The sequence below is a fragment of the Sipha flava genome, unplaced genomic scaffold (genome assembly GCF_003268045.1).
Source record: "Sipha flava isolate LNK unplaced genomic scaffold, YSA_version1 236_pilon_pilon, whole genome shotgun sequence".
Classification (NCBI taxonomy): Eukaryota; Metazoa; Arthropoda; class Insecta; order Hemiptera; family Aphididae; genus Sipha; species Sipha flava.
In genome coordinates this window covers 1,014,830-1,039,819 of record NW_020272878.1, presented here as the reverse complement: position 1 = coordinate 1,039,819, position 24,990 = coordinate 1,014,830, and the positions used below count along the sequence as shown (strand labels likewise).

General features: G+C 27.0%; 4 protein-coding genes across 12 annotated transcripts in view; 3 read left to right on the top strand and 1 right to left on the bottom strand.

Moving 5' to 3' along the window:
• LOC112683800 (potassium voltage-gated channel protein eag) overlaps nucleotides 1–24,990 on the bottom strand; it is a 160,509-nt gene that overhangs the window by 94,435 nt on the left and 41,084 nt on the right. The gene's annotated exons all lie outside the window — the stretch shown is intronic.
• On the top strand, nucleotides 1,071–5,149 carry LOC112683802 (cell surface glycoprotein 1-like). Its single transcript, XM_025554971.1, has 2 exons — nucleotides 1,071–1,179; nucleotides 3,101–5,149. Exons 1-2 carry the CDS (start codon nucleotides 1,108–1,110, stop codon nucleotides 5,021–5,023), a joined length of 1,995 nt encoding a protein of 664 aa, XP_025410756.1. The 5' UTR covers nucleotides 1,071–1,107; the 3' UTR covers nucleotides 5,024–5,149.
• Nucleotides 17,335–17,784, top strand: LOC112683831. Its single transcript, XM_025554999.1, has one exon. The coding sequence runs from the start codon at nucleotides 17,335–17,337 to the stop codon at nucleotides 17,782–17,784; it is 450 nt and encodes a 149-aa protein (XP_025410784.1).
• Nucleotides 22,670–24,990, top strand: part of LOC112683830 (piggyBac transposable element-derived protein 3-like) — a 28,781-nt gene continuing 26,460 nt past the window's right edge. Inside the window, exon 1 of the mRNA XM_025554998.1 lies at nucleotides 22,670–22,829. Coding sequence (XP_025410783.1) covers nucleotides 22,670–22,829 — 160 coding nt within the window. The remainder of the gene's footprint in view (nucleotides 22,830–24,990) is intronic.

Below are 24,990 nucleotides of genomic sequence, written 5' to 3'. Positions count from 1 at the left end.
AATAATTATTATAATGTGAATATTGTCAATTTACAGTTTTAATATATCTTAAAACCAACAACTCTTATGCTCTAAACCCAAAGTGTATACAGTTTTAATACTTCAACATTTTTAAAAATGGTTACACTGAAATTAAAATAATTTATAAATATATATCTAAAGGCATACCTATTTTTTTTTCTTTCCGTTATAACGTATTGATAATCAAGAAAACTAAAAAAATACTGTACAATGTATTAGAAATTATATTTTATAACAAATAAATGAAAATCGTTGTAACACGCTTTTATACATATTGATAATTAAACACGTAATATTCAATTTAGTTTTTTCAAATGTCTAGTTGAGAAAAATTTTATTATAAAGTTTACTTATATGATTCTATCTATCCTGTATAAAATATATCGATAAGTACTTGATTTTTATAAAATCGTATTGTTCACAATAATAACATCAGTTTTTCGATGTAATAAAAAATATTATTGTATACTTTTTTATTTTTTTGTATTATTTATTTATTGGTCAGTCGTATTGAATTTAATAATCCTAAAATTTAGTCTAAGCTTTTTTAAATTAATAAAGCAGAGAAACATTCAAACATAAATTACATTTTATATGAGAGCACACATACTAGCTGCGTATTTCATACAAAATATTATAATGTAAATGCACATGCAGATTGATTTTCATCAAATAAATGTATATGAAGATGCACGTATTATGGAGGTGAAAGAGAAATTTGATACATCATCGTATTCGAAGGTCAACGAGGACTGAAGTATTTCAGAATCCATAATGTTATTATGCAACCCCGTGGATTATATACGAACAACCAGTTTATATGCCAAATATCCGAAAATACGCAAATAGTTAAAGAAATACGATTTACATAAATTTAAAAAAAAAAAACTTAATAAAGTATTGAAAAATTTAGAACGAAAACAAATGGTTATATAAAAAGCATCTTGTCGTATTAAATATATAAAAAGAGTTAAATTAAATTAAATTAAATTCTCCTTTCTCGTTATACAGGTTTCTGATAGCAATTGCATGGAGGACAATTGAAGAAGATGCACGAGTATATATATTAAAGGCTGACGATCAGAAATGTATCCAGTCGTCGGCCACAAGACTGAACACAATCAACCAGCAAAAGCAAACATGGCTACAAGTGTTTTGGTAAGAATGAACATTGTATTATATTATGCTTATGACGAAAACTTAATTAAAACTCCTCTTATACTTATTTAAATTACATCAACAAAAGTGTTTGGTTAAAATTAATTATTTAAGAAATACAAAAATATTTTAAACATTTTATTTTAAAGTAAATATTTTGAAAAATTATGAATTTAATGTATATTTTCCAAAGAAACACATTACATATTTTATTAAGTTCTACATTCAATTATAATTAAACATGATTCATTCAATGGTAATTAATTAAAATACAATATTAAATTTATTTTTTGTTTATTCACATTTAATAAACCAATATATAATAATAATAAAAAGTTTAAAACTAATAATTTATTTAAACATTCATATTTTATTGAAGAAAGTCTATGTTTATAAATTACTTGATTTGTTATATTAGATTTAATTTTAGTTTTATGTGAATTATTTTATACGACAGTTGAATGTATTATGAAAGTTAATTTGGACTTGATTTAAATTCTAAAGTTAAAGTAACTGATTTTTATAAAACATTTATTAGTCTTCATTCAGTAGTTCACGTTTATTTTAAACTTATAAAATAATTTGTATGACATTAGTTATTTGTATTTTTATAACTTTATGATTTTTAACTTTTTGATTTTGAGACTTTTAAATTGTTTTATAAACACTATTAAATTAGTTCAAATTATCACATTTCGTATAATAATATATTAAAAAACTTAGAAATTATGAAATATATCATAGAAAACAAAATAAGTTATAATATAATACAATTTAACAAGTTATTATAATTCAATAAATTATATTTTTATTCAAAATGTAATACTTTTTTAAGATAATATTTCAAAATTTCCAACTTATATGATATATCCTGTCTTATAAAAACTAACTATAGATGATGAAAATAATAAGTACATAAATAAATATTAAATTTTATAAACTTATCATACGTTTATTTATTATTTTATACAAAAAAAATTATTATACGACACTAACATAGTAAATTTTCCTAGGGCTATTGAATAAATATATCCAAAAATACTCATAGTATTAATAATATTATGAAAAAAATCATGGTTTAAATGTGTTACCCTAAAACATCAAAAAATACATATTCAATTCTAAATAACGCAAACAATTTAAGTCTCAATAATATTTAATTCAATCAATTAATATACCTAAGTCAAAATATATATTTAATTTTCTTTTTCCCTTAAAATGTATTGATATTATCTTATAATTAAATTCTACTGAATATTTATTAACATAAAATATCAACTTTATTTTACAACAATACAATTCTAATTTTACAATTTTACCATTTTTTAGAAATAATATAAATAAATAGTATAATAATATAATAATAAAAAATTCTATTTTCAATGATTCAATCATTTGATTGCTTGTTTGTTTCCATAAAAATTTGAAAAATACGAATAGTATAAAGGAAAAACAATTACCAAAATAGTTATAAAATTATAACCAACCCAAATGCTAAAATAAAAAATAAAATTATTTTAATAAATACTTTTACACAACTAAAGTTATTAGCTGAATTTTTTATTTTTTACATCTAATAGGTATATATTAGTATACAATAAAAAATAATATTAAAAATTCCTCGTACAAATTATAGCCAACGTGTATATTAAAAATTTAATTTTCTTAAATCTGTTGCCTACATCAACAATAGACATTATTTTTTCATTGTTTAAATATTTTGGCTAATACATTTTTTTATTATCTTAAAATAAATATAATTAATAAAAATATATGTATTATATTAAGCCCATAAAATGTATAAACTGTGTTTAATTGGTGAAGTCAATATACTTCGTATTTAAATGCCAATTCGCATACTTAAATATAGTTTGTATTATTACATACATAATAAATATTCATGAGATATTTTTTTTTTCAGATTCAAGCAACGATACTAGCTCTTCTAGTTGTATCAAATACATTTGCTGACGTTAAACATCTCAAAAATCTTAAACCACATGATTGCTCAAAGACACTTAACAACGATAAAGCTACATCGGCCTCTGAAAATGTGAATATTGTCTCAGAGCCACCTTCTTCAAACTCATTTGGTGCTAAGTATTTTGGTCCATCTACCCCAACTCCATTTATATTTGATAGCTCATTTTCAACATCTGCACCACCATTAAAATCTGTTTCTTATAGCTCAAGTTCATCTCCGTTCGCATTCGAAAATTCGTTTTTATCAAATACTTACTCAAATGGTGCTATACCTAAATCTTTCGACGGATCTTTCTTGACATCTTCTCCAGAATCAATCATTGGTTCTTCTACCTCTACTTCATTATTTGATGGATCATATGCTTCTTCTACTCCAGCAGCTTTCATTGGATCCTCTACCCCAGCACCTATCTTATCTGGCGCCGATTTACCAAGTGCTGCTATCTCTGATTCAAGTTTCACCTATTCGTCTACTCCAGCATCTGCTTTCATATCCGGATCTTCACCAGTTGTTTCGTCAACCCCAGAACCTGTTCTCTTGAATAGATCGCCAGCTTTTGCTACATCTTACGGTGCATCATTTTCTTCTAATGTTCCGGCATTTTCACAAGGAGCTACTTACATAAAATCTGACTCTTACAATACCGAATATGCCCAATTACCAGTCACTAATGTTCCAGCGCCTCACCATGAAATCACCATCAACAGGGAAGTCCCAGTACCATACTACGTCCAAGTTGAAAGGAGAATCCCATACCCTGTATTAGTCCGTGTACCACACCCGTACCCAGTCACGGTAGAAAAACACGTGCCATATGCCGTCAAAGTCAATGTAGATCGTCCGATCAATGTTCCTCAGCCATACCCAGTGGAAATTGAAAAGAGAGTACCATACCCAGTCGAAAAACCAGTACCATATGAAGTTAAGGTTCCAGTTGACAGGCCTTACCCAGTCCATGTACCATTTGAGAAACCAGTGCCGTATGCAGTCGAAAAACCCGTGCCATATCCAGTACGAGTAAATGTAGACAGACCTTATCCCGTAGAAAAACCCGTACCATATCCAGTTCAGGTCGATAAACCAGTGCCATACCCAGTCGAAAAAAGAGTTCCGTACCCAGTTGAAAAATTGGTGCCATACCCAGTTGAAAAGAGAGTTCCATATCCGGTAAAATATGAAGTTCCAGTTAATGTACCAGTTCCAGTAGAAGTTAAAGTTCCGGTAAACGTGGATAGACCTGTGCCATACCCAATAGAAAAGAAGGTACCGTACCCAGTTCATGTTCCATATGAAGTGAAGGTTCCAGTGCCAGTCCAAGCTCCGGTTCAACGCTTTGCCACTGTTCACTATTATCAACAATCTCCGGTCGCCTTAGCTGGATACGAATCTGGACTCATTGGTCAATCTGGTTATAGGACTTTCTCGTCAGGAGTAGCACCAGTTTCCGGAAATGTATTCCAAAGCACCACATCTGACCCGTCAAATGTCTACAGTTCTACATCTGCCCCATCAAGTTTATTCAGCTCCACTGCTAGCCCAATAAGCTCTTATAGTTCAACTTCCAATTCAGGGCTACTCATTGAATCAAATATTGCTCAACAAAGTTTCACCGGCTTAAATGAAGCCCAAAAGAGCAGTGATTTTGATTTGTCAAACGGTGCATACGGGTTTGGTCAAAAGTCATATTTCGGATCTTCTACGTCAACTCCGTTCAACTCCTTTTCTGCCGGTTCGGCCTCAACTGATACATCATCTCTTTTTAATTCAGCCAATTTTGATTCCATCGCCCAAAAGACTGTTTCCATTGGAGGTTCATCCATCAAGTCTCAAACAGACAATCTTGAAGTTGGAAAGAAATAGATTTTTTTAAACTCCAATTTACTTATATGCTATACAAATATACTTTTACTTTTATAAAAGTAATTACATTATGACAAGCTTTATCTATCGTTATTTTAATTAAAATTACATGTATAGCAAAATTAATGGTTGTTACTAAATTAAATTCCTTTATTTAATAACAAGAAAACTAAAAATATTATTAACCGAGAATAAATAATATTTTATTTACGATTAAATTAAATGAGTATGTAACTACTCATCCATACAAAAAAAAAAAAAATTAAATTAAAAAAACATTTATTTATGAAAATCAATTTTGATGTTATTTATTCCCTGAAACTATGTGTGGTTGATCTGAATGGAAATGCAAATGGATGTATTTACAGAGCTAATTAATTTCATATAATTGTATTTATTTTAGTATAAGAGTTTGCAGTATAGAACAAATATGTGTAAATTGTTTCAAAAGAAGCGATTTATTTTTTCCAGAAGAGAAAATATTTTTATCTTATGTGTTAAAAAAATGGTTTATTTTAAACTATTTATAAAATACCAAGATTTTTCTAATTAAAATAATTAATAATCTTATGAAGTATTTACATAAATAATTAGCAAAAATAAGTAGGTTCTACAAAGTCATAAAATCTTAAGAAGATATGTCAAATAATAAATAATAAATAAATAAATAAAATAATAAATAAGGTAATAATCACGGTTCAAATTTAATAGCACCAAAAATACTAAAATATGCACTATAATATGACAAAAAAAACCTTAAAATATGCTTTATAAATATGCCATAAAAACAAAAAAAAATAGCAAAAAAAAAAAAAAAATGTAAGTCAAAATTTTATTAAATGTATTATATTATTTTATGAAGTAATATATTAATAAAAAAAAACTAAAATTACTATATTCTGTTAAAAATTTCAAAAAACTTTTATGTAGTACGTCTTGGTTGTATATTCAACTATTTTACTTTGAATGATGGAATTGTTTGTACGTAACTTTTTCTACATTTTTAAGTATTGAGTAACGTTAAACTTTTTGTCACTATTAACTTTACATTCACACAATTTGCAAAATAGAATACTTGCGTCAATCGTAAAAACATCATTGTCACTAAACTCAGACACAAAATATCTAAGTCTCGAATAGTTCGATGTTTTAACTTTCGGCATTTTACGTTAAGTATCGAAACAGAAAAACAAATAATACACAATCGAGTAATGAACGAATATGAAACGAAATCAAAAAATATGCAGAACTGACACTGAAAGCATGAAATACATATGATAGACGACAATATATTGTAGAACAATAATAAAATAAAAATAAATAAAACAGATAAGAGGGCATAAATATTTAAATATATTGGATATCGCCAGGGTACTTAAAAATAGATTCTAATAACATGTAAAATAGTAAATATCATATTATTTATCAATTGTCATTATGAAACAAAAATGTGGGAATTTTTGGATTCACCTAAAAGAATACTATTTTTTATTCAATATCAACGAGATTTATGAAAAATACAAAATAAAGCATAAAATCATATATATTAGCAAAAAAATATCACTAAAGTTTCAAAAATAGCACTAAAAATCTAAAATACTTTCAATATGCAAAATATAGTAAAATAAAATTTCTAATTTGGAGTCCCTGTTAATAACACAAATGAATAGCTTACTCTGCTATCTTTATCTTTATCCTATAATAAGTAGCAAATGCTATAAAATCTGAACCCTGATAATAATCTATGTCAATAGATATGTGTCTAATAAAATTATTATAGATTGATCAATTTATATTATACTGAAAACACTTCGTATATGTCAACATTAAATCATATCTACTTAATACCTTTATAGTTTATTATATCACATAATTCGTATTTAATAATATGTGCAATTTTTTAATGAAAACTTTTAATAAAATAAAAAATAAGAAATTTATATTCGATGACAAGAACAACTCTCATTCAACTTGAAAACTCGTAATATAAAGACATTTAAATTTAAATTTTTTGCGATCATTCAATGTTTTCGTTCACTAGACATAGTCAAAGCTTCCTGTAATCATTTATATTTCAAACAACCTCTTCGATAATGTATTGACTTATGTATACCTTCTCTCTCTATTACTGTGTATCTCCACTACGTTATTTGATATATATATATTCAATGTACACGCACAAATAGTATACATATACGTATATAAAATAGTTTCGACCGAGTCTTATACAAAGATAAAACAAGGATTAAGTACTTCAAAAGTCTTTGGCTTTTTTGGTAATATGATGAATTATGCAGTGGGATGGTCAAAAATATTGCTTTTTTATATGGACATTTTCTGATCATTTCAAATGTTCAAAAGTTCATACACATTTCTACGTTGTATAGGGATATGAAAGATGCGACAAATGAGCCAACTGACATACAAAACAAAAGTGTAAAAACTGTAAAGGAAATAGACTCTGATTTTTGTATGTATGAAAATAACTTATTCATACGATATTTAATGAGGATATTATATCTAATCCGTCTATCACAAATAAATGTATTTGTAAAACAAAGTTCAGTGATTTTTTAGAATCTTTCTCTTTCTCGCCCAACGTTCGTCCTTAATTCCTCTAAAGATTTTATTTTGCTTTTCACCATTATGGTTGCTACAAAGCTATTTGCATTGTCCCTCTAAGTCGTTCTATTATATTGTACACTGAAAAGCTGCGTCATTATAGGTGTGAAGCATAATAATTTATATAATAATAATTTAAATTATTCATCCTCGTTATATTTACCCATGTTTTCTTGTTCCTCCATCCCCCAAAACAGCAACCGCACTATGACCTCGTTTGTATAATTGTATACATTATATAAAACTTCGTCATGTACACTTGTATAATAAAATACATACATACATATCATATACGTATCTACAGGTCGAGTCTCTCATGCAAAGGCATGGCCTACAAAAAATGGTTTTTCCAAATTTGAAGATCGTATTTTCTATTACTTTCGGTAACTCAGTTTCACATTTGTATATTTTATGCACGACCTGATAAAAACGCCTAGACAAACCTATGTGTGTGTATAATGCATATTATGTAGCTACTATTTATACTCCAAAAATAATGAATAGTTATGTATATTATGTATTGGAATTGTTCAGAAAGTTTGGATGTTTGACAGTCGATAAATATCATGGTAAATTATGATAGCATGTGTATGTATTTAAAAAGTGAGTATAAACCACCTAATATTTTTGGCTGAAATTGTACTAAATATTAGTGATGGGCAACGATATCGATAATTCGATACGATATCGATACCATGACACATTTTCGACACCAATATCGTTCTATAATTGTACGATATATCGCACAATATGCAATTTAATAATTTTTCTAAAAATACATTTTATTTTTAGATTCTAAGCTTAAGTAAATTTTATTGTGTGTGCTGTGTAATAAATTATTAACTAAATTAATAAGTAATAATATTTTTCTAATGATATAACTGATAAAGTTTGTACACGTGTCCTCGAGAAATGTGAATTATTATATTATTTATATTTAATTTTACATTTCTACATTATTGTTACATTTTATATAGCTCATAATGTTATCTGTATAAGCATTATGTACTAGATAAAAGTTTACGATTTTGGTGTACCAATAATAAATATCATATACTAAATTTTAGTATATTATTTTACTAAATTTATAAAAATATAATTCGATACGATATCGATATAGATCAAATTCCGATATCGTGATACAATATCGAGAAAATCGGAACGATATCGATACACAATAATATATTGTTGCCCAACACTACTAAATATAGATATATCTTTTAATATTTTTTTCTAACTGGTCTACAAAGATGTGTATATTTAATCACCCATAATTTTTCCTTCAAAATAAATTCGATTACTATTATCTTTTATTATTTTTCGAGCTGTCTAACACATCATGCGTTATTATCGTCTCGATCAAAAACCGACCACGTCCATGCATAGCACACGTGTTTATCTAAAACTAATACTCATTTTACACTTTTTCTGAAAATTGATTACATAATATTGGAGTGAGTAGCTCTAGTATACGCAAAAATAATGACCTCGTGGAAGTACCTAGTACGGTTAAAGATAATATAGTTATACAAGGAACTATGATAAAAAAACATTTTATTTGGGCTTATAATTTATTTTATTATCAACGATACTTTAGAAACTTACACTAGAGTTCATAGGATATAAAATAAGTACTAGACATCAAAATTCAATATTGTTTTGCAATAATCTGCTCATTATTTTCCCGTGAAAGTACGAAAATATTATATATACGATTAAAAATACGATCGTTTCAACGATTTTTACGTTTATCTCAGTTACGATTGAAAGTATTTATTCTACATTATTATGTTTAATTATTTATTTCTCGGAGTAAATAACACTAATAAAACAATCGAATAGCTTAAAATGTAAGTGTCGGTATTTACATAATATTGCAATACTATAATTATTAAAATTAAAAAATCAAAAAATTAAAAATTAAAGAAGAAATTGTAAATTATTCTTTGTTTTTTTCTTTAGAGCAAGTTTCGAGTGTGTGCTGAAAATGTTCATGAAAATTATATAATTAAATCCTTTTTTTTTATTTAAGAAAATAAAAATATATCAACATATTACATCAAGTTAGTTATTAATAACAGTTTATAATAATTATAAATATAACTATAATTATTATTAATTATTATTTATTATAATTATAACTTATTATTTATAATTATTATAAATATAATATAGGTAATATATTATATTATGTTCGTGTTATGGATGTACGGAATATGTGGTGTGTGTGTGTGTGTTGTTGTGGGGTGGGAGCGACGAGGAGTGGGATTTTGTTTATTAGGGATGTTATAACAGTAAGAAAGGGATAAAGTATAGATTTTAGTTCGTCGTGGAATTTGGTGATGATGTGTAGAGATTGATCGGGTGGTGGTTTGTTAGGTGTGATTTCAGCATATGACGATTTTTCTTAATTAAAACCTTAAATATCTTTAATCATGATAACAAGCAAACTAGAACATATTGAGTAAAATGTATCTTACTTGTATTAAAATCATACATTTTTCTAATTAAAATCTACACGAAAATTTTAAATAAAATCACCAAAGACATACCAATACGTAAATACACTATGTATATGAACTAGTAGAATTATAGTAGTAGAGTCTGATATTATGATAAATAAATATCAAACATACCATAGTGTAATTCGTAAGAATTATGATACGGAGTGTCAGGGTTGACATTCCGAATAGTAAAATAATTAAAACGCTCGGATTTGTAGGTATTCACCGTTCTTATATTTTGATATAAAACTTAGATATATATATACACATATAATATGAAAGGACGAGAAACCGTCGGCTTGCTCCGACCAGACTTGTAAAAGTGAGTCGGAGCAGTCGGTGGTGCTTGGGAGTTAGTCGGACACTAACGTTACCATTATGGGGTTATCATAGATTTACGTTCGTACAAGTAATGTGTGGATAGGGATTGACCGTCACCGGTACAAGTTTGATTAAGCGGTACTCCGGTGGCGAATCAAATCCAGGAAGGATAACTTAATTAAGTGCCTTGTGATTTGTCAGCGCTGAAAAGTGCTATTTTAGCTACGGCGGATTGTGGATCGAATAGTGGTCTGACTGCGGAGGTTTCTCGGCTGGTAGGCGAAGTTCCCGGATTGCGATTATTCGTACAGCATACGGTCTTCGATGGCTGGACTTGCCCTGCTTGTCTGTTTGGTCGGAATTACAATTACAATCCTCCGGAATCAGGTCTCGGACTTGGTGTCGTCGGTCGTGGAATCGGTCCGCCACCGCACCGAAAGGCTACGTACGTGTATCCGTGGATCGCAGGCCTTGATTACCCGTCGAGGACGTTCGCTAAATATTAAGATTTAGTAACAGACTAATCCTGAGTGGTGTATTCCAGGACACGGTGCCACGTAGGATATCGTATATGCAATTCATGTAGACGAACATTCGCAACGGCAGTCTGTGCCTGGTCTCAGCAATTGACGTAGAATCGGCGAGTGTGGTCAATCGTCCGTCACGGCTATAGTTTGATTTCGTAACAGTAGCTCGTCGATGCCGGGCTACAATTTTGATTCCGGTCTCTTGATTGGTCCTTTTGAATAGTTCTAAGATCGTCGCGGTGGTAAGTTTTCTACTGTGTTCTTCCTTTTCAATATTCAATTCAGTCTTATCGTAGAGTGTAATTGAAGTCTTCAGAATAGATGTTGAAATGGAAGTTTTTAATTGGTATCGGAATGCCGGTATATAACCACACTGCCATAGAGAACTTTCTGTATATCCTATTTTTAACCTGTGTCTGGTTGCATTAAGTTTCTGTTGATAACTTCTCTTCCCTTGTTCTGATTACGTCGTGGGTGGTATCCATGGATAGGTATTTTTATTCTCTATTCGATGATCCTACCCTCGATTTTGTCACTTCTCGACTTTTTCCTTCTTTTCCTCCTTTCCTCTCTTATAAACTCTCCTATATCTTCCGTCTTCTGTTGGTGACAGTGTTTTATTTTCTCGGTGAATATCTGGTAATATCTCTGGATAGGTATTTTTCTCCCCTATCCATGTCACCCCCGTTGTTGTGGTTTGTGTTTAAGTTATTGTTTTCCGTGTTTATTTAATAAAGACCTGTGATTGGTCGTTACTGGTTTGTGTTACTTATTGGTCCTGAGAAGGACCTTTTAAATCAAGTACGTGTACTGAATGTTACGTAACAATTATAGTTGTGTCTTTAACTGATATGGAATTATGAAAAAACTTCCAAAGGAACTATATATATAAATATATATTATAACTGTATATTTAATCATGTTAATTTGGTTTTTTTGTCAACATTTCATAATAATAAATAATAAAAATATTTAATTAGCTTATTAAAAGAGCAAGACATACTCGTATAATGTAAATTAAGGAACAGATTTATATGCCAATACCCCGTATGTATTGGATAAAATCGACCCCAATTTAGAACATTTTTATTAAAATAACATTAATTTTATTTTTCATATTTTACGTATTTCAACGTTTTTACAATTATTTTACAAATTTCATGCATATTTGTAATTTTATAGTGCATATTTTCATTTATAACACATATATTTATTTTACCTTATAAATTCACGTTCACAGTCCCATGATATACTTAACATTAAAATTGGTCATTATCCCCAAAAATAGAATAACATGCTCATACGCAACATAAATATTAAAGAGTTAAATTGAATGTATTTTTTATATTAAAGTTAACTTTGTGACATATTTACCCATTACCTTATTTTTAAAAATTTAACTTTATATAATTTTACGTAAGTTATTTTATCGTATATATTAAAAAAAAAAAAAAAAAAACCGAAAAAATATAAATTTCGATAATTACGAGTATATACAATTATTTATAAAAAATATAAAAATATTTAAACAAGTTCTTTGCATGTTCACACTTAATCCAATATTTTCTAAATTCGATATAAAAATAATAAATCTATCCTTATGTGCCATATTTCAACCCTAATGCGACACCAGAAAGGGTTGAGTGAAACCTTCCAAATTTCATCTAAATTATTTATACATACGACTTAACAAATTAGGGGGGTAATTTGTTAACAGTTCTAAATAAAATATTCGACCTACATAAATAAGGATTACCCTATTATATATAAATCATATTAATATAAATAAATTCATAAGATTGAGTTCAATACTTGAGCTAAACGGAATTATGGAAATCGATCATTGCATTCGTGTGTATTATTTTTATGTGTGAAACTGTCACAGTTATTTTAAAATAAAGTAGGTTAAACAGTAAACGTATCTCACGCATTAAACGACTATACGTAAATTGACAATAGTACCACAGATAACATTTAACGTAATTTCAGGTCTACTACTTAATAGGCATATGCGTGGTAAATGTTTAAAGAAATATTACGAACATACCTCGCCTCACCCTATTTTCAATTTAATTACAAATGTATATTCTATAACATTTTTAGGATCATATCTATTGTGCATATAATTCTGCTCCCTAATAATAATAATAATAATGATAAATATTACAAGATTTATTTTATGGCTTAAATATATAAATTCTAATCACAAGACAGTAATTATTTCCATCTATCTCGTATAAATTAATCTTCTAATAAAATTACCTAAATAAAATCGGAAATAAATCAGTATTTTTGAACTACGAGTATATCCAAAATAATAACATCCTATATCTAAACTTATCAAAAGTTGAGAAATCATACGGTTATAAGCTCATTATGATTTCAGTGGTCTTTATGAAAAATGTAATTGTTATCATAAAACAAACTGATTTACTTTACAGATATTTTACTTGTCAATAGATATCTGGAGTGATATAAACGAATAGATATAAAATTATAAACATTATAAACAATTACAAATTATAAACAAAAATTGTTTTTTACTTTACAGTATATTATTTAAACTGAATGGATGACTATTAAAATTTGGTTGTTTTCGTAAAGTTTTTATTTATTTAGTTTGTAAATTTATTACCAGCACCGATAATTTAAGTACCTTAGGCATAAGTAATCTATCATTAATATACAATATGTACATCTACAGTTAATAGTCGACATTAAACGATTGTTTAATACTAATAGTGGACATCGTTGTTGTTAATTAAAATTTAATGGCTGTCGAAAACCCGTCTAATTTCACTAAAAAATATAATATATTATATAATATTATACTATAATTTTTCTTTAAATAAAAAAAAACCCCACCCAACATGATATAACTTTTCATAGATGAGTGTTAACAAAACACGTTTAACAACCCGAGTTCCACGACAATAACGTACTATATATATTTATTTAACTCAAAACTGAAAACGTCGATTAAATAAAAAAAAAACTCACAAAGTAATAAAAACCTTATTTATTATTATAACTTTCTTTCTTTTTATTTTTTCTCCTCTAACGGTCAAGTTCTATAGTTCTGTTGTCGTTGCCGCCACCTCCACAACCGAAGGCATACCAAACACATGTTATGTATTCAAATACGACAAAACGTGTGACAGCCTCACACGAAGTTAATATGTGTACTAGCTATTATGTGTATTATTAGTTCTAAATGTATTGTGTGCGACGTATTATTTTTCTGTATCATACGTGTATACCATAAGATTTACAAACGTGACTGGGGAAATTTAGTAAGCAAAAAAAAAAATAAATAAAATAAAAAAATATAATTAAAAATAATAAGGGTTATTCATCGAACGTATTTTCCTACTCCATCTATTTACTGTCTAATTAATATTTTTAACATAGTCAACAGGAGACAATAATTCCTTGTGGTTTGTTATATTTTGCTATAGTAAAGTGACACACTTTTGGCCGTTTGCACATAGTCGGACGATATTATCGGTGACGGTTATAATATCAGATCTATTTTGTATATTAGTCAAAATTATCGGTCCGATAAAAGAATAAAAATCAAATTATTACGGTTACTGGGCTTATATCTATCAGTAATTTCTTATTATTTCTAGTGTTTAACAATTAAAAATGAATTCTAAAAAAAAAAATCGTACTCTTAGCTATATTACACATTAAACAAAAACGTAAATTATTATCAAAAAAAACGCAAGAGGACTTTTTGGAAACCCTATTTTAACAGCAAGATACGTAGAAGGTACTTTTTATACATTATTTAAAAAAATTATTGATGATGAACGAAAATTTTTTAATTATTTCCGCATGAGTTTTTCTACTTTTACCTTAATACTAGACAAAATATCTGATGTCATTCGTTGAAATGATACACAAATATGATTATATGTTTCACTAAAAGAGATTTCAGTTGTAACACTGAGGTAAATATAAAATATTACTTATGCCACTTGAGTATTAATTTAAATAAATTACCACACAAATAATACATTTTTTTTTAATTCAAACTTTATAGTGTATGTATTATTTCAAACTTTTTAATTAATTTAATTACAAAATCTATTATAAAATAAAAACAAAATTAGTCCTTCTAATTTAACAAAAATCAAAATAAAATGAAACATTAATAAATTGTTTAATTTGCGCTTTCAAAATTAAAAAAAATATGATGAGAAATTTGCCTGTTCAGCCTGCATAGAATAAGTATTTCTTTGGGTGTCATAGTTAATTTGGGTTTCGGTCTGTGGATGATCTAAAGAAATTGCAGGTATTGTTTTTTCGAAAAACTTGAGTAATTAAAATTGGTCAGTGCTTGTGGATTTTGAAGTTTATTATGTCCCTTTATACTTTGAATAAGATTTAGTACTCCCAAACGAAATTCGAATTTGTCATCTTCCGACATTTTTCTAACCGATGGCAAAACAGAATTAAAAAATGACTTCATCAGTAAGTTTTTCATTAGCCTTTAACACTTTAATAATTTTCCTTTCAAACTCATCATTAAATTGGCATTTATTACATTCTAGATTTTTTTTTTTTTTTTTGATTTATTTATTCTAGGAGATATTTCCTCTGTTAGATCATTTTCAGGTAAGAAATTGATATCTTTATCCATGGTTATGTCATTTTCACTTATACTAAATTCCGTATCATTTTTTTTGTATAACTTTAAAAAGAAACTTTAAACTTTCTGAATAAATGTATTTTTCGAAATATCCCTGTCCACTTTTTTTTTTTTAGTTAGCAAATAAAAAGATCTCTTATACATTGCCATTTAGTTAGGATCATATTTCCTATAAAAATAATATTTCCCATTTAATATTTCATATACAACGATTTATTATTTTTAACTAAATCGGGTTTCCAACTATTGAATTTATTTGATAAATATTAATATTAATATAATAATAAATTAGTTTTAATAATTTATATACTTCCATAATATACAGATATTTAGCTTCTGGAAATACGTTCACAGACCTACAATACAATTTTAGACTAGGAATAAGTACTATCAGAAAGATTGTCAGAAAAGTTTGCTTTCAACTGTGGAATATTTTTAAAAATGATTTCCTTCCAATGCCAGATAAAGATATGAAAAATCTATTGCAAATAGTTTCTAAAAAAAATGCCCAATTTCCTCACTGCATAGGTGCAGTTGATGGAAAACATATTCATGTTCAAAAGTTTCCAAATTGTAGAAGAATTCAAATAATATAAACATTCTTAAATCATTTATCTTTACATTCAATAAACACATTTTTAATAATATTAAAACTAAAAAAATAATATTAACCAATTTCTAGTTGTTCTTTAGGAGTTTTATCTACAAAATTATTTTCAAGATACATATACACTTCTTCCCATTGTTTTTTTTATATTTTTGTCTTTATACTCATTAACCGTTTAATCCCAAAAACATGGCCTTGATTCCACTTACTCAATCAGAGTCGGCACGTCGTAGGGAAAGTAACTCATTTTTAAAAATGTACTTATTATTGAATACGTTGATGCATGCAATGAATTTAAACTACATTTTACTCGTATTTCATTATTCCAATAATATCAGTGAGTGTGCAAACATACCATTTATTTTTAATGATCATTAAAACCGGATCGATAAATTATCGTCCGATTTTAGTCGTTTGTCCGACATGCACAACGATATCGGTGAAATAAATCAGACATTTTATCGGATCGGAACTAGTGTGCAAACGATTGATTTAAAATAACGTTTTATCGATGTATCCGACAAAATCACTGATAATATCATTCGATATTATCGAACTGTGTACAAACATCCTTACAGAGAAAAAATTAGAGATGAAGTTCGATATTATTAATCCATAGTCGTTCAGTCACTTAATCCCACATGGTGGGACGATAGAAATGTTCACATGTAGAATTCGCCTAAAATAAATTCGAAAACAAACTCGTGAAGAAAATTTGTGTCTCGAAACAACAACGATTAATCTTACTAAATATATTTTAAAGATAAAGCATTCTTTTCATCGCCACTGTGGTCTATGGTAGTTTTTCACAAATATTATTTTATTTATTTTATTTATTCTTTTACCGAATGTATATATATGCATGTATTCAATTTATACACTGCAGAAAATATTACATAGTAGAAGAAAATACGAGGGGCAAATGATAAGTAATGCACAATTGCCAATAACTCACAATCGTAATTAGATAAAGACTTCAAAATTAGATCCAAATATAACTATTGTTATCGTTTATAACTGAGAAATACCCATTTGAACATGACTCGATTTGTTTCTAATCAGTGCGTGTCAGAATGGAGCCTAGTACTGATGTATTGTCAACGAAATTAAAACAACGAGCTGTGATTGAATTTTTAATCACCGAAAATGTTAATCCGACAGACATTCATCGTCACTTAAAAGCTGTTTACGGTAATAAAACTGTAGACCGAAGCACAGTATCTCATTGGGTATCAAAATGTAAATTAGATGACCCTGGTAAAATGAATATTCTGGATAAACATCGCGATGGACGACCTGTAACTGTTACGGATGAAAAACATCGAATTCAAGTGGACGAGCTTATCAAAAATGATCGTCGAATAACTCAAAACCGCATAGCTGATATGTCGCAAGAAAGAGTCGAGTTCATTATTCAGCAACTTGGCTATCAAAAAATTTGCGCTCGTTGGGTACCGAAAATGTTGACACAGGAAAGCAGTGAAGTCTGGGATAAAAGAGAGACCAGCTACATATTTCAGTGACGGTATGAAGAAACTTGTGACTCATTGGGAGAAGTGTATATCTGTAAATGGTGATTATATTGAAAAATAAAGGTATTAATTTCTAGCTAAAGAAGTGTATTTTTATATATATTTTTTTCATTTCAATTATCTCTCTTCATTTTCGAAAAATTCACCATTGTGTATTACTTATCATTTGCCCCTCGTATTTTTTTAGCATTATCATATTTTACGATAACTTATAGGCAATAGTTTACAATACAAATTAATAGATATGTACGATTCGAATATGGTTATGTACATTTTTGTGTTAATATTAACATGAAATAAAATGTAAAATAGGCAATTATTGCTTATAAATATTCATCTAAATCGTTTTATCCATAAAATCCTAGGTTTCTTATTTTTCATATCATATTTTATTTTTCTTTGCAAAATAATCTAAATAAACTTCCACAATTTTCGGCATTGTAATCCTTAATTATATATTGCATAAATAAAAATGTCCGGTTATTACTTACTTGGTATAAAAAAATTGATAGTTATTTACCAATATTTATCAAAATTATTAATTTTTTTGAATTAATCTACACATTTATTATCTTGGTTTTTAATATTGACAAAAATATCAAGAATTTTGCCATCGTAGTCTAATCAAATTTTAAAGTTATTCTTAAAACAAAACCAATCTATATTCAACGTGTGCTATAAGCGTATCTTATTTCCACATGACTGATCATTGCTTAATCATACACGAGTTTTGAACGCTACTATTGACAATAGAGTTGTGTAATCGTTTGAACCCAAACCACCAAGTTGCGATCAATACAGAAGATATAATTTTTTATATTATGGCGGAATTAATTTTATATAAAATAGCAAGGAAAACAAAAATTAATTGTTTGGGGTATACCTATCATAAAATTAATATATATTTAATTCAATTCTGTAGAATGGTTTTTATATTAAATTAAAAATAGTTTTGTCTAAATAAATTAAATTTTATTGATCAATCTTGTAATAAGATATTACAAATTTTTGATATTTGGTATTTAAATCATTTCAGTTTTTAACAATACTTATATAATTAATTTCCTAGCTATGCAGATGCCGACAAAGAATTATATGAAAAAATAAATATTTAGTCGAAATCATAAATTCTAGATTATTTAATAATCGTTCGTATTACTTTATTTAAAATATTTAATTAATATGTATAATAGACGAGTATTTACATAGTTAAAATTCGAAATATTTAAAAAAAAATATCAGTCAAACCTTCCAAGTTGGAAATACAGAACCGTTTTCAATTCATATACGACCTGTAGTTCCTGTTTTTATTATATTTTTAAAAAAAAATTGAAGTTAATTTAAAAAGTAACAATGAACTATCCTTAAATAATTTTAGTTAAAATAAAATATTTTTAACTTGAATATAAACTTCTCAGCAAAATATAAGAAAAATATTCTGTTTCATTCTGATATAACTTACTTTTACTCAATTTATAAATTTTAATTTTTGCTTTAAATAATGAACCAACGGTTAAAATATGTTGGGTAAAATCGAAATCTGATTGCCCAATATTATGTGATCAATCTAATGGGCATAATTTTCCCATTTATCCAGTGAGGTATAATTAATCTAGTTGATAACTGGACTAAATCAATCTTCTATCTTAAAAAACTGATCGAGGGATCGCTTTAGAAGCATACTTCATATATTTTTATTTTTCCCCTATAATTATTTATTAAAACCAAGGCTAAAAGGAAAAATCAACAAAAAAAATAACACATAAATTATCATTTAATAGTATGGTTTTATATAGTCAATATTTATATCTAATTCCCAATAAAATATTCACCAGATGTGGACTACATGGTAGTGATAATAATATGTATCTCTATATATTGAATTTTGTAATAACCTGTAGTTATTATTATATAAATAAATAAAGCTTTAACATAGGAACTTATATTATCTGATTTATAAAGTATAGGCAACTAACTTAAGTCTTATTTGTAACTTTTAGAAACTTTACTTTTACTACAACTTTAATTGCTCTACTGCAAAAACTTTAGTTTTAGAAAGTGTTTGTGCATATAACTAAACCGTCTAAGATATAAGTTTGTAAAAATAATAACAGTTCTTTTCCTGGCCATGTTTAAATTATTACTCAAAATATAAAAAACTTTGTAAAAGCAAGTTTTGTCAATATTTACAATAAATTATGTTTAAATAAATCGGTAGATCATACAAAAATATAATAATTAAAGCTACCTACTGATCCTAACTTGTCTCAGTTAACTGTATATTAATATAACCGTAGTATTGTTAATTTAGATATTTTCTCAATCATTGTTTAAGTAGTCATCATCTATTATATTTTCTATGAGTGGAAATTATACATAAAATTAACAAAATCTCATATTTTTAATAGTATATTTAAATACTAATAAACAATTTAAACACCATATAAATTGATCTTAGATGCAATTATTATTGGAACAAAAATATTGTGTTTCGAAATTGAAACCTCACATTTTTAATTCTATAAATATTTTTCAAACTACATTCAAGTTTTCTATTAAGAACTCATGGTTTAATTCAATATTATCAACCATCAACAATTTTTTTATTTCAAAGAACCTGGAGCCATCTCTTTTTTTGTTATATTAAAATTATGAACTCTGTAAATCAAAGGTCACCTATTAAGCAATGAAATTCTCAAAAGTGATCACACTGCTACATATAATATTCATTTTAGTCGAGTAAATTTTGCGTCACAAATAAAAATGTAATCATACTTTTGGATCCATGTAATTTATATTCTAATATAATAAAATTATATAATTGTTATGATATGATATTATTATATTAATAAGTTAATTCATTATGTAGCCTGATTATTCACACGTTTGTAGTTCCTCGAAAAATTGTATTCGAATTGCATTAAATCTAAGATCTATGGTCATAAATATTAAAACCAACATTATATTTTACTCCGGAACGAAAATGAAAATAATAATTTATTTCTATAATTAATAGAAAATAACTATAATTTATTTTTTATTAAATTTACTTAAATAATGAATTAGTTTTATGTGAATTTCTGATAGATTGATAACATGGCACAAATAATGTAAAAAAAAAAAATATTGAAAAATCATTCAATTCATGAAACCAAAAAATTGAATCGTCAACATTTTCATTAAAATAAACCTAATAATTGGGATTTTTAAATTTATTTTTTAACTTTTATAGTTAACATTTTTTATCATTTTCTAAGTAAGATACATGAATAAAATTATTAGATAAACAATATTTTTCTTAAAACTGGGTATATGAAATCCTAGTAGGACACCCTTTGTGTCACGACGCTTCTAAATTGAATCAAAAATACTCAGTAAAACTTTTATTTATCATACAACATAATATTGAATTTTTTCTATAAATAAAACATACATCTGAAAAACTCTTTGAATTTATAAAATAATTTGCAATATTAATAATCTAAAATCACATATTTTCAAATTTCTAATGATTTCAAAGCACCTTAAATTCAACAAAAACTTATTATAATTTATTTTGTTGAATCACTAACATTTTGAAAGATTTGAATACTTTGTTTTTTTCTTTTAATGGCTGGTACTTTTTCGGATATTATTCAAGACGAGTCTGACGCCAATATAATATGCTGCATAGACCATCTCGGAAAGACGTTAAACCATTTTCGCAACTCACAGTATTTTGTAATAGTCTTAAAAGCAAAAATACTAAAAAAAAAAAAAAATACTCAACGTCGTTCTCATACGTGGTTTACGGCGTTTCGGACGTGCTTAAGACTGGGATTTCGAATGATATTCCGGTACGACCCTTTATAAAGAACTCAAGAGCGACGCTGACCTATATATTTCACTGCAAAGGCGTTAATAAATTATTTTTCCTAGTTCATTTTTGACCACTCAAAAATAAATATTAATTTCAAATTAAGCTTAAAAAATTTGGGAGATGGAAGCTATAATTTATAAACAAATAGAAAAAATATGCGTCATTGTAAAGCCAATTTCTTTCTTAAAATATTATAGTTAACAAACCATCACTTAAATAAAGAACTATTAGTTTGTACTGATGCCAATATTATAATTGTATGATATTATTGTAGGGTACATTAATGGCCGATCAATATAATAAACATTTATAAGTTACATAAATTTGTAATTAACTATGTATATCAAGTAAAAAAAATATGTAATATCTCTTGATGGTTTATTAACATGTATTATTGTTAGTCGTTTTGACATAATAGTATGATTAATATGATTCAACAGTAAGTACAACATTTAGCTAAACATTGTACTACAACACGTTTTGTATAAAATAAATAAATATGATAATAATGTGCACCATTTGACTAGGTATATAAAATGTCATACATAAATTTTAATAATTTATACCATTTGATTATGTAATATGTTATACTCGTAAACCAATAAACAACGATTCTATTTCATACACTATACGAGAATAGACAAAACAATTCGGATAATAAAAGCCTGGTACAACAATACACCATTGACATATTACGTAGTATCAAATTTTTAAAAAAAAACCTGTTTGAGGTTTATCTTGTATTACTTCCCTATAAAACAAAGACACAAAACCCTTTTTTGAGCTTTTAACCAAAGTGCGAGAATATTGAGCTCTTAGTCATAAGTGCGTACCGATCATTAGGATCCTTTAAGTAGCTTCTTGTGACAAGTTATTACATTATATTTATTATTACGTGCAATTATTTCATTTTTAATTTCACTTTACTTTGCACCTATAAACAGCAATTCATCTAAAGAAGAAGTGTTAACACCGACACAGATTTTGATAAAAGAACCTATGACCTTACCATCCGACATGGACTTGGGTCAGAAAAGGTTAAGCAGTCTTCGACGATGGAAATATGTATGCTTCGATGAAACTCTTCTGGTGAAGATCGACAAACGAATACCTACTACAATTGCAAATAAGAGGAAATTGGACGACTGTAAAGATGTCTTTGAAGATATAAGATATTGTAATTCTTTAGGATGAATGTACCTCTCCGAGCAAATGGAAGTTGAGAAAGGTGGTACAAGTTCACCTGGGTAAGGATCGCACAATAAAAGTTGCTACAGTGCATCTTGGAACTTTTGTAGAAATAAAGCATTCTAACATTAAATTATGTATACTAACCACTGAATTGATTGAGGAGGGGGATAATGTTAGAGATGACGATAAGTAATTTTTGGTTCCCAATTAAATATGATGGATTGTACCAAGCTGACTGGTTTGAAAATCGGTATCTAAATTGATTTACCTGATATCGTCGCTACACACATGCACCGTAATTTTTATTAGTTTTATTAAAATATGTTCATCGTTTTTCATCATATTATACATACATTGAATATTATCAAAAAGGCCCATGTATAAATTTATAATTATAATAATCATGTAGGTGACTTTTATATTTTGTTTTATTATGAAAACTAACGACCGAAAACGTTATGAGTATTTAAGTTTATAATTTTTTTGTTTGGAAGCTAATCACCAAAATTTAAATTATTTTATTTTTCGTGTGTGAGAAAATTTCTACAATCTTTATTTGTATTATATGAGCAAATCATTGTTTAATTTTACAGTTCCTTATACTTTTCATATGTGAACAAATCGCCACAATTCATAATTCTTTGTTTTCACAAATTGCTATTTTCTATTATTTGTGTACATATAATTATATTATTTAGGCACAGGTAGTTGCGGCTGGCTAGTTTTACGCTCCACAAATTATTTTATTTTATAAAAATAAAAGAGTAAAATATATTTTATTTATTTATTTACAAAGTTCATAAATGTATTATTATTTTTATTATATTTATGTAGCTCTGATTTTTTCTATATTTTTATACACATTTATCACACAATGTGTGAACTTATTTTTTATTTATCGTTGTGCCCAAGGAGCCACATATTTCTGTTTATTATGTCTTAATCTGCTGGGCCAATAGAGCCATAACTAATTAACTTAATTTTTATATTTTTTATCATTGGTTTATTTTTGGACCGAATAAAGTTTTATTTTTGAAATTTTAAGACACAAATTTTTTATAACTTATCGTTTTTCCCATAGTTTAAGTATACACCAAACCTAAACACATATTATATTTACATACGTTAGCAGTTTTTGCCATCGATCCTGACCACTTCTTAACTTCTGAGGTATATATTACACAGTTGATCAGGTATTTTGTATAAACTGTAGACCAAACACTCATGTTAAACTGAATGACAAAAATTACAGTCCACTAAAAGTCTTTACAGCCGTAGTGAATTGCCAGTAGTTGGCACTAACATTAGTTATGTTCGGTAACACTTAACTTTTATAACCTAGTTTCACAGACGAAAAGTAAACCCTTAAGTTTGAATTCACAAAAAGTATATTACGATACTTTTCTTTAATAAAAGAGTATGAAAATAAAGCCTTTTATACAAACATAGTGCTTGTAATCAAATATTTCATAAATAATTTATAAATTCAAATACATATATTTTTACATTTTCCAGCTTTATCTATTTTATCTCGAGTTCCCTCACGTATCTGTTCGCGTATCACTAAAGACACGCAAACCCCCCCCCCCCCCGGCAGAGAAATTCTGCTATAAATTATAATATATTTATTGGTTTTTAGTATAACAGCTTGGATTTATTTTAAATATTTTTAATATACGTTTGAGTAACTGCAGTTTAAATAAGTACTATATAGAAGAAAAATAAATAAAAATAAAAGTTTATGCTGAAAAAAAAATGAAAAAAAAAAAATAAAAAGAAAATAAATAAATGCTGAATGAACAATTGTAAATTTGCATAATCATCGAAAATTCAATTTTTTATAAATTAATTCAGGAAAAATAATTTAAAAGAAATAAGTTTTGAATTAACTTTATGATAATTTAACAACTAGATGAAATTATCAAATTAAAATAAAAAATGATCTTCTATTATTGTAGAACATTCAATTTTTATTGAATTAATAAAACAATAAGAAAAAATAGAGATGTTAAATTCTGAGTAAAATGAAAACCATGAAACATTTTTTTTGTTGTTCATTTAGACGATTTCGACTAAAATGAATACTTCAATAGGAAATGTTGTCTTGTTAGTTCTTTACTGAATAATATTTTACAGATTTCTAAAAA

Excerpts from the sequence above, each read along its gene's own strand:
- LOC112683802 (XM_025554971.1), top strand. The coding sequence starts at position 1,108 with ATGTATCCAGTCGTCGGCCACAAGACTGAACACAATCAACCAGCAAAA. Across the intron at positions 1,180-3,100 it reads ACATGGCTACAAGTGTTTTG|ATTCAAGCAACGATACTAGC; the intron begins GTAAGAATGAAC and ends TTTTTTTTTCAG.
- LOC112683831 (XM_025554999.1), top strand. The coding sequence starts at position 17,335 with ATGGAGCCTAGTACTGATGTATTGTCAACGAAATTAAAACAACGAGCT.